General features: G+C 33.7%; 1 protein-coding gene and 1 non-coding gene across 2 annotated transcripts; one reads left to right on the top strand and one right to left on the bottom strand.

The window, feature by feature from the left end:
* Positions 1-198: 198 nt before the first annotated feature.
* Positions 199-3,001, bottom strand: LOC105157455 (F-box protein PP2-A12). The gene is made up of 3 exons (XM_011073867.3): positions 2,449-3,001; positions 2,002-2,120; positions 199-971 (listed from the first exon to the last, which is right to left on the bottom strand). The coding sequence occupies exons 1-3, from the start codon at positions 2,776-2,778 to the stop codon at positions 551-553; spliced, it is 870 nt and encodes a 289-aa protein (XP_011072169.1). The 5' UTR covers positions 2,779-3,001; the 3' UTR covers positions 199-550.
* Positions 3,002-12,869: 9,868 nt separating this feature from the next.
* On the top strand, positions 12,870-12,941 carry TRNAE-UUC (transfer RNA glutamic acid (anticodon UUC)). Its single transcript has one exon. It is a non-coding gene; the product is annotated as a tRNA-Glu (tRNA).
* The last annotated feature ends 6,191 nt before the right edge of the window (positions 12,942-19,132 follow it).

Consider the following 19,132-nt stretch of genomic DNA (forward strand, 5'->3'; position numbering starts at 1 on the left):
GATTTAGACTGGTGTGTTTCATAGTTACGTCTGCCAACAATGGCAAAATCTTGATACGAACAGAACGGTTAAACTGAGAGTGCTTTGTGTTCACGAGCCTTTTCATTCAAAACTGTTTGATAAGGGAAGAAAATAACGCGACAAAGGAAAACAGAGTCACAAATTGGGAATAGCAAAACAAGGCATTGGAGGAAGACAAGAAACCAAACAAGTTCATACTTCTCTTAGTAATTCCTCCTTTTGCTTAACCAGTAACTCTTACAAAAAAATACTGCTTATTTAGGACCCAAGATGATGAAGAAGGCATGTAATTAGGTTCTGGATACTTATCCACCCACATACATTATGCCCATATGGAGAAATGCTTCCACAGAGATATTACAGAGACAGAGAGAGAAAGGTTACCATGTGTACATGCCAAACAGCTCAAGTCTTTAACCAACTACTGCTCATCTTGAAAAAAACACAAGAGGAGAACTCAACTAATGCTCATTTTTCTACACAACCTACTCTATAGAACTCTACATCCTACAAAGAGATTTGGTTGCAATTAAAAACGCTGCAGCCTCTCTCTATACTCAGCAGGATATATAAGCACAGAATCTACACAAAGACCTCCTTTTGTATGTGTGCAATCAATTTGCGTCATCGAAAACTTGACTCTCATTGATTTGCAAGAACTGGCAACAACAAAATCCCCAGCATGATAGTGAATCCATTTTCCAGGTTCCTTCAAGTAACACTGTTTTGTAGCTTGTTGGCCATCCGAAGTCGAGAGCTGGAACCGTACAGGCTTTCTATCCCAACCATGAATATGCTCAGAGTTGCAGACCCGCCTCCCGAACCTCTTGTGTGCTCGTCCCAACTGCAGTCGGAAAAAGAGACTGTATGATCCAGGTGGAAATGGGAACTCGATTTCTCCATCAACCTCAAACCACCATATTTGCTGAAGATATGCAACTGAGTAGAACCTGAATGGAAGAAGTGAACCATTCTCATGAGTATGTTCATACTTCTAATTATAAGATAAATTGTATTCATTCCTTTTCAACTAAAGAACTGAAGATTAATGCAAGAACATTCAAATGTATATCACATATAAAAGGGAGACCGACAAGGGAATTAAATCCACATGTAAAAACCGCCTTTTCCTTCCCCTCCTTTTGTTCCCATGAAAAATCAAAATTGCTCCAATGAATTAAATTGCTCTGTTGTCATTTCAATGATTTAATCCAATGGTAGAATAGAATAAAACAAGTTATCATACCCGAATTCATTTTCAGGATCTAGACAGCCGTTGAGGTTTGTGGGGGCTTTTCAGTGACCAAGGCAGTAAAGATTAGCAAGACAACATTAACTTGTTTATGTTAATAGATTAGCTTAATGCTCTGCACCTTCTATTGGTATGACATAGTCTCTGCAAATAACATAAACCTATGTAAATTCATGAAGCAAGTATGAAATGTAGTATCACTTGTGTGAACCCAAAAATTGGTAAAAGTTATGGGCCTATGGCAATGATTCAGCACCCTAATTAGATACAGCACCCATGAACATGCGATCAAAGCCTTGCATATACGATCTCAAGATCCCGTTGCTATCTCTAGTTAACAATTCATTTGAAGTTTTGAACAAATCACAACCATGCAAATCCAGCAGGCTCTAGATAGCAACGGGGAAAAAGCAAGAGAAAATCTTCAACTCTGAGATCGAAAAAGACTTATTGTTTGTTGATAAAAGCAGCACTAACCTACAAGTTAAGGCCAATTATTTCCTACAACTTCAGTATACCACTGTCTTAAAACAAGAAAGAATATGGTAACAATGGTAGGTTAGAGGCAGTAAAATGACAAAGAATGGCAAAGAGCCACTGTTATTGAATTTAGAAGAAAACCCTCAATTACTGCTTACTAACTCTCATATCTAATATCCATAACCAACCTCAAATCAAATTTCTTGAAATTACAGAAAACAAAAGTGACATTATTTCTAAACCCTCACCTTGATTCATCAGTTGGAATGCGGCTCCAGTATCTCCTATCATCAATCCCTGTAATTGCCAAACCATTTGACGCTACTAACATACAGGTCTTGCCTGTGCTCTTATCCAGCCAGACTTTCTGCACATAATCCAAATGAAAAACCACCCAGTTAACAATTACATGAATATCAAAAACCCCTTTTCCTCAACACCACATAAGATCAAAATAAGGGATTTTTATCAGTTTCCTGTGAAAAAAATAACTTCTACCAAAAACCCAAATATTTCTACCAAAAGAAACTTCCTCTAAACCCTTCAAGAAAAATGAATCCTCACTATTTTCTTCTACTAAAATTTCGAACAAAATAGACAAGTAGAAACAAACAAAATTAGGGTTCAGACACCCAAAACAGTGAGTTTTCGTATCAGTCAAGAGTATGAAACGCAAAAGTGTATAAAGATCGAACCTTAGTGCCACCATCAAAAGAATTAGGCCTACAAAGCGTGGAATAAATATCCCTCTTACACAAATCCTTACAAAAAACAGCATCTCCCTCAAATACTCTCTCAATAACATCTCCGTAATTCAAAGGCAACTTGGACTCCCAAACAAAATCCGCAGACGAAGCCCCTCTAAAAGCCCGGTTCAACATTGCCATCCGGCAGATCTGCGGCGGGTCCAGGTACACCAGCACCGCCGCCACACAGCTCTCCGGCATGTCCCCCAGCCCAGGTCCCGGCGACGGGGCTGCCACGGTGCCTCCACTCGTAGCCAAGAACGAATACGACGACCCCATTTGAGAATGAATTGGGTTGGTTTTCCCGGCGGAGAATCGGAAAAATGGAAGATGGGTGGTGGTGTATATAGATGTAGATGATAGATACAGATATAGAGAGAGGAATGAGGAGAGAGAAATGCCAGTTGGATTACATATATAGGTAGGAGGTGGACGCGTACGGGGTATGTATATATGTATGTATATGCGTAGGTGTGAATTTACACCTTGATCGTATGTGTGTGTGCGTGTGGACGTGGTTATGAGTAGGAATGAAATCAGATGGGGATTAACAACTAAATATAGAATCTTTGTTTGCCTATCAATGTTGACAATTATTCAACTTCTTTCAATTTACATTTTTGCCCTCGTTTCTTGATATTTTTCTTATACCCAATTTTCAATTATTTTCGAGTTTAAATTACAATAAATTTTCTAAAATTTATCATAATTATAAATATATTTTTTTATTTAAAAAAATTACAAATACTTCGCTAAAATTGACGGCCACTTATGATGCATGGAAACGGACGCGGCGACATGGACACAATACAATACAGACACAAAAGACGAATAAATTAGGACAAGACACGACATTGACACGGCTACATATAATATACTTTTTTATTATATATATTCTCAATTCCTCATAAATTAAAGAATGCGATAAAAAAATATCAAGATAAACATAAAATAAGCATGTCTTACATCTAAATTTTACGCAAAGTGGTTTAAAAAATATACACCATTAGTTTATTTTAATTTTGTTAAATAATAATGACCATCTCTCAAATTTTTAATAATTTCATCCCTAAACTTTTAGTCAGAGAGAAGTGAATTAATAAATTTTTTTTAATTATTAAGCCCAAAACGCTTTTTTCTTAAACCACCCAAAGTTTTTGAAATTATAAAACAAAAACTTCTAATATGTCCAAAACGTATTGGACAGCCAGTAGGCATGTCTGAGGCACGTTCGTATCAGATACTGAATCGAGTAATTTTTTGGTATGTTCGTGTATTATAGACGGCCATCTAATGGATACCCCTATGATGAGTTGTCACGAGGGGTATCTGTTATACGACTATTAATTTTAAAATAATATTTATTATTTTATAAATACAAGAAGGTATTTATAATTATGATAAATTTAAAAAAAAAAACTCGTTATAATTTACCCTTTTATTTTTCCAGTGCTCTCTAATTGCAATCAATAATTGGAGCACACTCGATATATATATATAGAATAAAAAATTTTATTATCATTTTATTTAATTAAATAAAAACATTGAGGATAAAATAAATTAATATTGAACATGCATGAATAAAAAACTGTTAAAAAAGTTAATTTACTAAAAAATTAAATTATAAGTACATGGGAAAATTAAATTAACACCCACTTATTTATATCTATTTATTCAAACCACCCGTATCATTTGAAAAATTATATATATATATATATATATATATATATATCCACAGAAAATTTCAATATTATCTATACAAACCACCAATATTTCTTGAAAAAAATTACACATACATCCTAGAAAATGTCGATATCATTACACAAACTCATCACTCTACTTTTTGACTGCCGAGGATGGTTCTATAATTATACAATAAATAGAATGATTTGTATGAATAAACTATAGATCATGGGGTGTAAATGTAATTATTTCCGAGATATATTCATGTTAGATAAAAAATTATAATGATATGAGATTCACAAAATATTACTACCTCAATGGACAACGTAAAAGTACTTGAATACCCTTGTTATTTTTCAGCAGAAAAAAAAATATATATTAAATACAACTGGATAAATGACCAAGATACCCAAAATAGAAAATAACATCCGACACCCACGTTGTATTTTTCAATCTAATATGAATGTATTTATAATTAAATCAACTTTTTAAGTACGTAACTTATCCTTTCTTTAAGTAGTTTTAAATCAATTAATTATTATTAGTTCTTATTATACATATCTTCCGAATAAAATAAAATACATTATTTATAAAAAATCATAATAAATATGAAATTTAAATGAAATATATAATCTCGAATGAAAATCCAACATGACACACATGATATTTCGATAAATCATTAGTACATCCTAAACCTCCACACATCTAACATAATTATTTGGGACCCTCCAAACATATAAAATAATAATTTAGGTAAAGATGAATTATTTTATGTCAATAATAATAATAATTGAATAGAAACAAAGTACATAACCATTACAAATATAAGGTATAAATTTATGTCTGCAACTTTCGGCTCTCCCTATTGATAAGTCTGAAAACCAACCAAAGGATTCGAAGCCACGTGCACCCACTCTCTCTATTAACACACACACATATATACATATTTATTTTTATTTATATTATAATTATAACAATATATATTATTATTATTTAATTAATTTCATATAGTATGTACTAGGTTGTGTTGCATGTCGCCTCATCCTTTGATTTAAAAAATAAAAATAAAAATACGTGGGGGGCTTTTATGTAATTTCTTAATAAGAGTTTCAAGCAAACTAACTAGTCAATTTAGCTATTAAGGATAAATTAACTTGAAACATTGCATATTATTATATCCTAACACAGTTACATATTCATTTGGATCGTAGACGAGAAGTTTGAACAATTTATAAATGGGGTTTTCTTTCGAAACGAAACTGTTAGGCTCATATGAATTCATAGTGGATAATATTTTACACAATAAGGATCGTGTCGCATATTGCATCGTACGCTCGTCCTAAGACTCTCGTCTACATCGTTTACAAATAATGAGGTTGTTCGATTCCTCTGCTATCTAGTGATGCAACATTTATGAGAACAAGACCATGGGCTGTCAAAAATTCTTTGTTTAGAGGGTTAATGATGTAAATATGCATTTTATATTGATTTTAGACGTAAATTTGAGACTCATAATTCATATGAAGTTAAAACAGACAATGCGAAGTTAGCTTGAAATCAACATGCAATGGAAAGGTGGTAGGGCAGCCCTTAATTAAAATACTAAAACAATGAAATTAGTGGTGGTCAAATGATCAAAATATGCAAGTGTGATTATTAGATCATACATGTAATGCTATTAGATGGGCACTATTTTACAGCCATGTGTCTCAACTTCATGGGCTAGAATTTTCAGGCTTAATTGTGCTTTTAATCTTATAAGATTGGAGGTTCAATATTTTTAATTTTTTATTTTTATGAAATTTTTGAAATAGTTTAAAATTAAAAAAAATCGACATATTTAGTTATCTATTTGATGAGATTTTTTAAATAATTTCGAAATTGAGAAAACTCGACACATTTAATCGTATGTTCAAGTCTTCGTAATAAAAATAGATGGCAAGAACACATGCAATGCTTGTGCCCATCATCAGTTATGTGAGAAGCAAAGCTAATGGATATGGGCGTTGCGTGTTTCTTGCCGTCTATTTCTTTTTAGGAACAATTATGATTTTGGTCCCAAAACTGACACTTTTTTTTAACAATTTTGGTCCCTACAATTAGATGTGGTGTTAGAGTTGACGGAGAATGTCATGTGATGTGCATATGAGGCAGAAATGATAGGAAGAAAATAGAAAGAATTATAATTTTGGTCCCTAAACTTAACAATTTAGTCACTTTTGGTCTTCAAATTATCGGGCTTGACAAGATTTGTCCTCAGTCTAATTATATTTTAACAACTTGTGCCTTATTCTCTCATTTTTTCCAACTCTCTTATCCTTTCTCAAAGGAACCCTAGCTCGATTCCACTCGATTTGCTCAAATTCATCGACGATTTTCTGTTATTCACTAAATTAAACTATTTTTTCTTCAAAATCTATTTAAAAGTTTTGAGTTTTTAGGTTGAATCCCCAAAGTGTAGAACCCTCAAACCCTAATCATGATTTACGCAAGCATGATTTTTCTATCCAGATTGTGAGGAATTCATGATGTTAAAAATAAAATCTTAAATCCACAATTGTGGAAGAATTGAGACAAGGCTTGTGAAGTTTTGAGAATGAGAAAATTTTTTCCCCGATCATCTCTTAAGTAAACCTTCAAGCTCGATAAAAATAGTGGAAATTGTTGTTTTCAACCAATTTCATGAAGCATCCAACCTCTAAGGTGGGAAAAGGAGGTTTTTTTCCTTCAATGTTTCCTCCCTAAATTCTAATAGCAAATCTAACAACAAGAACCAAAATTGTAAAAAAAAAAAAGTGTCAATTTGAGGACTAATATTATCATTTGGAGAGGAAAACTGAATAAGTTGTTACTATAGGACCAAAATTGTAATTCTCCCTTTTTTTGACAGAAACCTAGACATGGGACTTAATACGTCGACTTTTTTCAATTTTGGAATTATTTTGAACATTTCATAAAACAGAAGACTAAATATTCCAAATTTTTAAATTTTGGATCATTTTAAAATGGGATAATTACGTTCCCCTCCCTTGATATTTGTTACAATTATACGTAGACCCTCTATAATTAAAAAATTATATTTTATTCCCCTGTTATCTGCTTCCGTCTAACAAATAGGTCCATCTAGTGACAAAAAATCAGGCGATAATTTTAATATTGTCACTAATTATATATATTTTGTGACAAGAATATCTATTTTATCACAATAACTAAATTCATAATTTTAATAATTAATATTATTTTCCAAAAAGTGTTGGTAGCAAGAATTAGTGACAAAAAATATAGTCAAAGTTGTGACTTCTTTTTTTAAAAATTAATTGTAATAACTTCTTTTTTTTTCTTAACAAAAGTGATTCAATGTCATTTTAACACCACTACTCATATTCTTTTCTTATGTCTATAATACTTTACGTTAAAAAAAAAAAATTCTCTTTCTTTCAAAATATAATTATTAATTTACATATTTTATTTTTATTAATAATATATATTAAAATCTAAAATTATTTATTATATACGTACAGTAACAACGCCTCACGACCACCAGTGCTCCAAAAATCAAACATAATCCACTGTACCGACAGAACATCCAGTTCTGAACGACTGTAGGTAGCATTAGTCGCATTTTTGGAATATAAAAATGAAAGTTTGCTAATATATATAAATGAAAATTGGAAGATAAAAATTGGAGGCAGCTTGACGTGTGTATGAGTCACCCAAACATGGCAACCACGCACCCATCTCTGCTCATACCTTAAATTATATTTATTTTTCCACTTAATTTAATTACCACCAATAATGTTTTATTTATGCATATTTAAATTAGTTTATTTTATCATTTAATTAAATAAATATCATCAAAATTTAAATTATTGTTCATGCATTAAGTATGATGCTATTGGTTACTGCAATCCTATCTCACCAACTAAAAAAAATCTAATTTTAGAAATTCTTTTACGAGAATAGAGAATTAAAAGGATGTTAATAATGTGGTTCCATATACTGATAGGAAGCGAGACTATTGTATTTGATTTTGTTAATTAGACAAATAAATAGGAATATAGAAGTGTACATTAATCATGATTCTAATATCTTAGCAGCTATATGAACTTGTAAAAAAATAAATAATCAAATATTTTTAGAAATATTTAGAACTTATTCGGCACAGAACCACTTTGCATTTTACTTGGGTGGAGACAATTTTGGGTACAGTCGGCAGTATGAAAAAATAAAAATAAAAAATTAGCGTGTCGTGACTATCATGTGGCATGTACCTAGTAAATTGACAAAGTTAATGGAGAACTTAGACGCGTAATATAAATTTCTTAAGAGGAAACCCTTTTTTTTTAAAAAAAAATTGTGAGGTTAATGGAAATCTTGACTATAAGAGTGAAGATTTTTAAATGAGCAGCCTATTTTGTAGCAATTATGATATTTTATTGATTTTCAATTGTAAGAAATAACAGAAGTGACTTAAAAGTTAGTGGGAGTGTTTGATTAGAAATATCAAATTCCAGAAATAAGGAGTGCAGATCAAATGTTCTCCGTCATTTATGTGTGACTGAATGGTTATCCTTCAAAATTATTACGTGGATATTGTAAATCAAATTTAAGAGAATAATTTCAGTTAACACTTTAAGTGGACAACTGCTTAAAAGGAAGGATAAGCCTAATGATTAAAAACGAAGCTAAAATAAGCAAGTTGATTTTCTGTTTATGTGCAAAATCAATGAAAACATGTGGTTTCTAGAGGTCAAGTGTAAAATAGATAGTTTTATTATCAGTGTAAAGGTCAACCTAGGGTGAAATGCTTATGCCTGCTTAAGGGGTGTAGTTTTGAGACGTTCTACATAAATGATGAGATTTGTCTCTATTTATCATAGCCACTATCGCAATTTTCATCTAGGTTGATGACAACTGACATATATAAATGAGAAGTAGACGAGAGGATCAATGTGGATCTTCTCCGAACAGTGGGGCAAATACAAGTTTGATATTTGAAAACTCCATTTACAACTTAATTGTTTGCCAAGTAGTGATACTGTCGATTCTATCGAGCTATCATTTGATAGGCTTAAATCAAGAACAATCACCAAATATGTCAAGATAGTGAGAAAGTATAGTCATCGTTAGTCATTACTATGTGGCTAAATAAGTTTGATGACTACAAGTGACATGGAGATATTACTGATGGGATGTGCACATAATTGAGTTTTTTCCAACATGTTCTACAAGTGGTATGATCACTATTCCTTTTACCAAAAGCCTTTGTATGGATAAAGATATGTGTGCTGAACTGTAAGAACAAGCAATTGCTACTAAACTATAAAATATCACCAAATCCTTGATTGGCCCTCTCACACGGGCAATCACCCTGGTTTTGTGATAGCGAGCCGGATGAAACTAAAAGATCATATGGCATTAATGAGTCATGTAAGTGATCATCTTTGCACTTCAGAAGTGAGAAAGGTCAATAATTAATTGTCAGCTTATTTAAAGAAGTTAAACTAAGATTATATATTTAATTGATTATGAAGTATGTCCAAACTTCATAAAACTCCTACTTAGAGTTGAACAAGCGAACTACTAGAAGACATTAAAAGAGTGACTATCTGGTGGAGGGCATCTCAGACGTTTGGATAGCGACTGGATTAGGTTCATATAATGTTAAGAGCAGTGATATGCCCAAATTGAGTTGGTGCTCCATCATAATATGTATTCATACTGAATGTTCTTTGAGACAACCTCTTATGGGGAGCGCCTACATGGATCTCTACTTCGTCACTATACAAGCCCATATCATTTCTTTACTCTTTTTGGGACTCTAAACTTGATTATGCTATTTTAACATGATATCTAATGATCATGTGAGGTTTCCTTTGTCGGAGCTTATCAAGATCAAACTGATTGATATGAGAGGTCGAGGGAAAACTAAATTGGTTATGCACTTATGTTCTAGTTGTTCATAACCAAGGTGACTTCGATGAAAAATGTCTGACTAGTCATGAAAAACAGATACATATTTGAAAAATTGAGCATGCTTTATTTATTGAGGTATTAGAGATGTTTGATTAAGTGTGACCATATAGTCTAGGGTACAAGTGAGTTGTTAAGTTGTAGCGTTATGTTAGTTCAATGATGACCTAATACAACTTTTCTTGCTGTACATTTCTACCTTGGTTGCACACCTCATTTCCTCTATAAAGGAATGAATGTAAGATTGAGAAATGGAGATGATGTGTATCGTGGAGATTATGTTGGACACTGGGTGGGGTTTGTGAACTCATGACCAAATATGTATTCATATTTAATATAGAGCTTGAAGTCTCCCCCCAACTTGATTTGGGATAAGGACTCGTCTTGGATAAATTCGATCTTATTTGTAGTCTCCAAATGAATGTTCAAATAATGACTCCTCTGGATAACCCTATTTGAGATAGAGTTTGAAATCCTCCAAATGCATGTTAGGATAATAACTCTTTTTTGGGATGGAGTTAAGTACACCTATAAATAGGGTATATAGCTGTAATCGAACAACATAAGTACAAATACAAGTGAGTTGATCACAATACAAAAACTCTCTCCAAATACTCCCTCTTTATACTTCTATCCATGGTTTTCATTATAACATCATTAAAGACTCCAAAAATTTAAGGTGTGTAAATGACTGAATTGCTCTGGTAGGGGTCTTCGTGGTTTGTACTACAATTGGAGCAAGATCTAACATGATGATCTCGAAGATGGTGCATACTGATGCAGGTGATTTTCAAGATGACGAGAAATAATGACCGTGATCCAATGAAGGCAAGGGCCTATAAATGAGCTAAATTCGAGTACGTGGATCCACATTCTTTCGTTGCCACATATTCAATCAATCCATATCTATGTGTTAATTTAATTAATTAATTTGTATACAAATAAATTCATTTGTTTATGCAAGATTAATTTATTATTTTTCACCACATCAATATCTCAACAAATAAAAAAATATATCAATTCAATTAATACATCATATAACTAATGAAAATATATGAAATAAATTTACATAAAGTGAGAGAAATAAACATACATCTTGTAGGATTTAAACCCATCGCCTCGAATTTGTATATGAACCCTAAATCTTAACTACCAATCTAATACATCATCGGCCATAATATCAAGCTGTGTTAGGATAAATAATTTATATAATTATGCCAGCTCAATGATTCTAAACATAGATCATTTTCAATTTATTTTTTCATTAAAAAAGGGAAAATTAGAAAAAAAAAAAAAAAAACTTATTTCTCAGCGGATGTTTCACTCTATAGATATGCGGGATTTTAACAAATTATTTAATTTATTTCTGATAAGATATGAATATTTAGAGAAAAAGAATGAAAAAAAAGAAAAAAAGAAAAACGTGTTATAAGTTATGAGTAGCAAATTGCGAGTTATCAAACCAGTAATGATAAGATAGGCAGCGTGTTATGGTGAGACTGAACTAATATCATATATATATAATTTCTACATGGAACACGACTTTAGAGTACATGCATGTGGAGACCCTCAGCCGACAATATTAAAAAACGATTTTATTAATTAAGAACAATTTAATTAATTTTGAGTGATCCTAATAATGCCTCATTAATTAATTATTTTTAGAGGAATATAATGTAATATTTAAATATGACTATAGTCTATATATTGGCTTCGTTGCACATTGTCGTCAACACAATTAATTAATAATTGCATTCTCATTATTCGACAAAGTACAATTCATCCAACTGTCCAATTTTCATTAACTCCCACATGCACGAGAATTAATTATTAGAAATAGTTACACTTCCTTCCCGGGAGATTTGGTGTATTTGTACGTAAACTTCTGTAATTTGAAAAATTATATTTAGCATTTTTGAAATTTATTTTTATCTAACAAATAAGTCATCTGTTGATCAAAATTCACTGAATTTGTTGATATTAACAAAAAAACTGAATAAAAATTGATATGTACCATCGATTGACTTATTACTGACTTATTGCAGGTTAAATATTTTTTTTTGAACTAAACTACCCTTATAATGGTGAAGATATACCTCCTCACATGCAGTAACGCATGGAGACACATGAGGGTAATTTGATCATAAAAAGATGTATTTAACCTGTAATAAGTCAGTAATAAGTCAATTAGGAGAAAATATAGATTTTTTTTTCCGTATACTTGTTAATATCAGCGAATTCGTTGAATTTTAACTAATGGAGGGACTTATTTGTTAGACGAAAGCAAACTCAGGAACGCTACATGCAATTTCTCAAACCATAGGAGGTTTATGTGTAATTACACCAAATCTCAATAGATGGAGTGAAATTATCCCTAATTATTATTACTGAACGTCGATTTACTATTGTAATTTTTATTGCATCTTCTGCTATTTTACGTATACGTATCATGTATATAAAGATTCTTTTAAGATACGATTGATGACATTATATTTATACACTAGACGTGTAAATATAAAATAAAATAAAAAGATGCAATATAAATTAAAATAAAAAAATTCAATTCGATTGTCGATGCACACTCAATGCATGTGCAATATATACTTATAGATACAATCATTAAGGAAAAGTTATAAAAAATAATATCACTTACTGAACGATTTTACATTGACATTCTGTAAATGATGTTTGTAAATGATGTTTAAGATGCATCATCCGTTGTCGTCCAGCGGTTAGGATATCTGGCTTTCACCCAGGAGACCCGGGTTCGATTCCCGGCAACGGAATTCTTAAGTATTTTAAATCTTCAAATCTTTTATTTAATTCTTAGGAAAAAAATCCTTCCCACTTAATTAATAAGTTGGGGCACAGTCTCTATCTATGCAAATTTTATAATACTTTTTAATATAAAATATTTTATTTTATTTAATAAAGTATATATAAAATAATAAATTAATATTGAACTTATAGGAAAATAGTGACGAGAAAGATGCATGTATATATATATATATGTATTTATGCTAAAATAGTTAAAAACACTTAAAATTAGGTGGTTTTAAATGGTGGCAAACATTGAGTATGTTTTGACTTATTTCAAAAATAATTTGGAAATGAAAACAAATATAGTAATAACTATTAGAAAATAGTGGGGGAGTGGGAAAAGTTGGATGAATAAATAAATAAATAATCAAATTAAATATTAAAAAATACACCAAATAAATAAAACATCAGAGATGTTTTCGTCTAATATATAACTAGTAAGTATGATATATTTTATGTATGTGCATAATTTTTAAAAAATAAATTACGATAAAATATTTATATAAATTGAAGATAAATATATATTAAGATAATAAAGTATAAATTTAAATATAGATGTAGATAATTATAATTATTATTTGAAGAAGGTATGAAAATGTGAAGAATTTTATTTTTATTTTTTTAATAATTGAATTATATAATTATATTAATATTTCAATAAATTAACGAATACATCAACTATAATAAATTCATATAAAATAAAATAAATATTTAATAAGTTTAAATTCATAATCTTGGACTTGGGAATTGATTGATGAGTGAAGAACATGGGGTCTTATCATGCGTCTATTCTATGCGGTGCACAATTGGACATTGATTGATAAGCTGTACCATTGATCAATCTTTTTGTGGCCCAGATTGCATCAAACCCACCTTATTAACATTCAAACTATAATATGATATAATTACCCAAAAATAAATAATAGGACTTATTTTAATTTATTTTCCAAAAATATCTCATCCACACTACCTATCAAAAATATCTCCTCTCATGTATTTATTGCACGTTTCCATCTAACTAATATACACTCCCCATTTTGCTATTATGTACTGACAGTGATAATTACGAAATTTTATTCAGAAAGTGCTTGGATGAGTTTATAATTTTTTTAAAATATTTGATTTTTTTTGAAAAAAAAATGAAGCACGTGTCTAGTGTGCCGCGTCCACTAGTTTTATCAATAATTGCCACAATATTACAATCTTTTTTATCTTTGTCTTTCTGACAAACTATGAATTAAAAATCCCTTTTATTTTTATTAAATGCAACTCAATTATCCCTCACCGTTAAATTAATCGAATGGCATTGGTTGTCTTATCAAATGACTATTATACCCTTATCTATTACATGTTATTTCTTATTTTATGATTGATAGATTTTCTTTTGTTTAAGAGTCGTAAGATTTTATTAATTATTCTTAATAGTTAGACCTTAAATTTAATATAAAGAAGTTAAGAGTTTAGATTTAACTAATTTTAAATATATATTATAAAAATAAAATTATAATTTTAAAAAATAAATTAAATGAAATTAACCCCCAATTCCCATCCCTTCTCCCTCCACCCTTTACCGTCGGACCTTTGCCTCGCACACTCACCTGTTGCCCCCGTAGGCCCACAAAAAGGGTGCCCCTACAAAAGGGGGATTATAACGAATTTAAGTTGTCGTTGTCCAGATATATAAGCAAGTGGCAACCATTATTCCCAATTGAGCGGATCGTCATACTTCAAAATAGTACAAAATTATTTTTAACCTATTTTTAAAAGATAGATGATGTAGGCAAGCGTTTCATATTAATTGCAGACAAGGAACTTGAGTGGCTAATAAGCCCCAAGTCCTCTCCCTGACGAGACGCCTTTTCAGGACAAATCCGTTAGGCTCATATGAAGCCAGAGTGGACAATACTTCGTGCAAGGGGCATTGATTGAGTCGCAAGTCGAATTATTTGGCGTTATCTATGGAAAAATATTACCCCAATATTGAGTATGCAAAGTAGGTCTTGAGCTTGGAATGTTCACAGGGCGGACACTATTCGCGAAGCACAAATAAACGAAGCCGGACAAGACCCACCTTGCAAACAGTCGCCTTCTCGTGGGATAACCCCCATACCTCATGAATAAGCCCCTCTCAACAAGGAGATCCCCACACCTCGTCAACAATCTCCAACCCCGCCCCACGATAGAGCACCCCTCCAAAGGTTCCACCCCAAGAACTAATGGTACAACTGATGCAAGAGGCTTTGGTGATCCCAATTTGTGATGCATCCACTCGGGCGGCTACACAAGTAGTGGCCTAATTTGTAGCACACTAGCTCGAGAAACCGCCCCCTCCTTCCCTTAGCAGAAGTCGAGAATTATCCTCAGCTCTTGAGGAAGAGGAGCAGAGGCAGGAAGAGGTAAACAATAGAATCTCTCAAACTGGGGTTGCTCAAACTAAAAAATAACCCCCCCTCCAAAATCGAGGCAACCCTCCGCACCCCCACCGTTTAGGGGAGCCGGTGATCATTATCTACCATTGGTCGTAGTCCCTCTGAGATGTGACCCTTTTGCCCCGTCACCCTGGCCAAAACACTCCTAACAAGTGTTAAGGTCTCAAATCTGTCGGAGTATGATGGCACAAGAGATCCATAGGAGCACTTAGATAAATTTTACGCCAAAATTGATTGGTATGATTTAAGTGATACCGCTTACTGCAAGTTATTCCGCACGACGCTTTCCAAATGTGTTCTTCCGTGGTTCAACGAACTGCCCCTGGAACTATTTCCAGCCTCGATCAGTTGAAGCAATATTTTTTACATCATTTCTTCATGAATAAGAGAGTCTAAAAAACGACTGCATTCTATTCACCATACCAAGAAGGAGAATGAACCCTAAGAGACTATGTGCAAAGATTTGTGGAGGTTGTACACGAAGTGCCCCATGTCAATCATGAGTTGTTAGCTAGCATCATTGAACAAAACTTGTTGTTGGAAGATTCAAGGAATCTATAGCAGGAAAACCCCCTAGCACTCTAGAAGACTTACTCATGTGGTAGCAAAAATACATTAGGATCGAGAAATCCAATGCTTTGGACCCTTCCTTTGCCTTTGAAAAAATAGAGAGGAAGATAAAGAACCAAAGAAGAAGGAGGAACGAAAACACTTACTCCAGCGGGCTTCACGCACCACACCCCTCTGAACGCTTCCAGAGGAGAAATATAAACCGTGGCAGAGCAACAAGAATTGATTAACCAATGCCCAAGGAAATTGAAAGATAACCCTAAGAGGCTCAAATTCGATAAGTATTGCCATTTCCACAGCAACAGAGGACACACAACAAAAGAATGTCATCATCTGAAGAATGAGATAGAAAAGTTGATTCAACACAGATACTTGAAAGAGTATGTAAATCCGCATCCTGAAGGGGGTCGCTAGCCACAAGTTTCAACTCCCGCTCAAACCCCCAATGATGACAACCTCCCTACGACAGGTGTTATCACCGTGATCTCAAGAGGCCCAGAAGGGGGAGACTTGACCAACGCGAGAAAGACACTAGCTCGAGCAGCTAGAGAAAATCATTGGCAAATCCCCATGCAAGTCCATAATATTAGCTCCAATGAGACAGAAGAAATTTCATTTGGCCCGCGAGATATAGACCTGATGAGGAATCAAAACAATGGCGCCTTGGTCATCTTGGCTATGCTATCTAATTTCTGGGTTAAAAAAGCGTTGGTAGATAGTGGGAGTTCAATAGATATTATATTCTGCATTGCGTACGCCTAACTAGGGATTAACAATGGTCAGTTACAAAGTTTTAACATCCTGCTTATGGGTTTTAGTGGTGCAATGATCAAGTCGTAAGGGGAGATGACATTGCCATTGTCCCTCGGGTCATATCCCAAGAGGTCCACAAAATGGATAAGTTTTTCGTGGTTAAGATTTCATCCGCCTACAACATGATCTTAGGGAGACCGAGTTTAAATCTTTTCCGAGCTATAGTATCCACCCTCCACATGAAACTTAAATTTCCTACTTTAGAAGGCATTGGGGAGGGCATAGGAGATGACGAATGGTGAAAGAACGCTACGCGAATACCCTGAAGAGATTACGAGAGAAGCTAGAGAAAATGCATCTGTTGATAAATGAAAAGAGAGGGTAGTCGACCCCGAACATGAGACAGAGGACATCCCGAAAATCCCTTGTGAAAGTTCAGAGAGAGGAGAGTCAAAACAGTTGAGGAATTGAAAGTAGTTAACCTCGCTTGTGAAGGGGAAGGCGAGGAGAAGAGAACAAAAATAGGCACAATGATGAGCTCGCTGCCGAAGAGTGCTTGATACAGTTCCTTAAAGAAAATAAACAAGTGTTCACATGGAACATGACAGATCTCCTTAGAATTTCAACCGATATCATTACCCGCCGCCTCAATATGAATCCCAACATGAAATCGGTAAAACAAAACAAAAGGATATTTGGAGCGAAAAGAAGTCCTCCTCTAAAGCCAAGTATGTGTCGTCCGTGCAGTACCCAAAATGGCTGGCTAATGTGGTCTTGGTCCCTAAGACGAACGAAAAACGATACTTATGCATCGACTTCACGGGCTTGAACAAGGCATGCCCAAAGATCCATTCCCTCTCCCGCAGATCAACATGTTAGTCGATTCCACTTCCGGATGTGAGATGTTAAGTTTCTTAAACGCATACCAAGGGTATAACCAAATATCGCTAGCACCTGAAGACCAAGAGAAGGCTAGTTTTGTCATGGACCAGCGGGTCTTTTGCTATAATGTTATGTCGTCCGACCTAAAAAAATATGGGAGCAACATACCAACGACTTGTCAATCACATATTTCAAAATCAAATCGGCCGAAACATAGAAATATACATAGATGACATGTTGGTTAAGAGTGTAAAGGAACAAGACCACATCAATAACTTAAAAGAATGTTTCCAAATATTGAAGTCCTTTTTCATGAAGCTAAATCCTGCTATGTGAACCTTTGGGGTGCGAGGGGGAAAGTTATTAGGATACATGATATTCGAGAGACGGATATAGATGAAACCCAAGAAAATTAGCGCCATCATGGAATGCCACCTCCCCATTCGATCAAAGATGTGCAGAAGCTCACAGGTAGATTGGTAGCTTTAAACCAATTTATCTCAAGGTCTGTGGACAACGACCTCCCATTTTTCAAGATCTTCCTAGCACGGAAAAATTTGAGTGGACCAATGCTAACCAAGAGGCGTTCAATTAGTTAAAAAGATACTTAGTTCGGTCCTAATGCAACAGGAGTGCAAGGAGCACCACCCATATATTATGTTAGCAAAGCGTTGCAAAGGGCAGAAACCAAGTACTCTCAGATTGGGAAGTTAGCCATCTCCATAATAGTCACGGTGAGAAAATTGAGGCCTTATTTTTAGTCGCACCAAATAATCGTATTAACAAATAATCCCTTGAAGAAAGTCTTGTCTAATTCGAAGCTTTCAGGAAGAATACTCAAATGGGTGGTGGAACTAAGTGAATTCAATATCGAATTCTGCCCAAGGCCAACCATTAAGACACAAGTGCTACCTAATTTCATAGTCGAGTTGGAATACGAGGAGGCAAGCATCTTAGCACCTACTTGGAGCTTGTATGTTGATAGAAAATCTATCAGCGGTGGAAAGCAGGGTAGGAATAGTTTCGGAGAGCCCCCAAGGAGATAAGTTGGAATACGCCATATAATTGGAGTTCCCTACGTCAAATAATAAGGCAGAATACAAGGCATTCTTAGCAGAAGGGGAGTTAGCTCCAACCGTCAGAACAAACAAGATTGTCATTTATAGTGACTCACAACTATTGGTCGATCAAATCCAAGGCTCCTATGAGTTACGAGGGAAAAAATGGCTAACTATCTCCTGAATTCAAAAGGTCTACTCGATAAATTTTGAAGAGTCATCTCTAATACAAGTGTCAAGAGCAGACAACTTCGTTGCTAACCAACTGGCTAAATTAGCAAGTTGATGGTCGCGATCCGAAGCAGGAGAATCTCCTTTCTCTCACGAATAGGGTTGCAGTCGAGCAACAAGTGGAAATTTTGTGCACGAACCCACTCCCTCCGAGCTGGAAAGAAGATATCATGAAATTCCTCACTCAAGGACCACATCTGAAAACACAAATGAGGCAAGAGCCTTAAGAGTGAA

This window comes from Sesamum indicum, linkage group LG1 (genome assembly GCF_026168435.1).
Source record: "Sesamum indicum cultivar Baizhima isolate 11 linkage group LG1, ASM2616843v1, whole genome shotgun sequence".
Lineage (NCBI taxonomy): Eukaryota > Viridiplantae > Streptophyta > Magnoliopsida > Lamiales > Pedaliaceae > Sesamum > Sesamum indicum.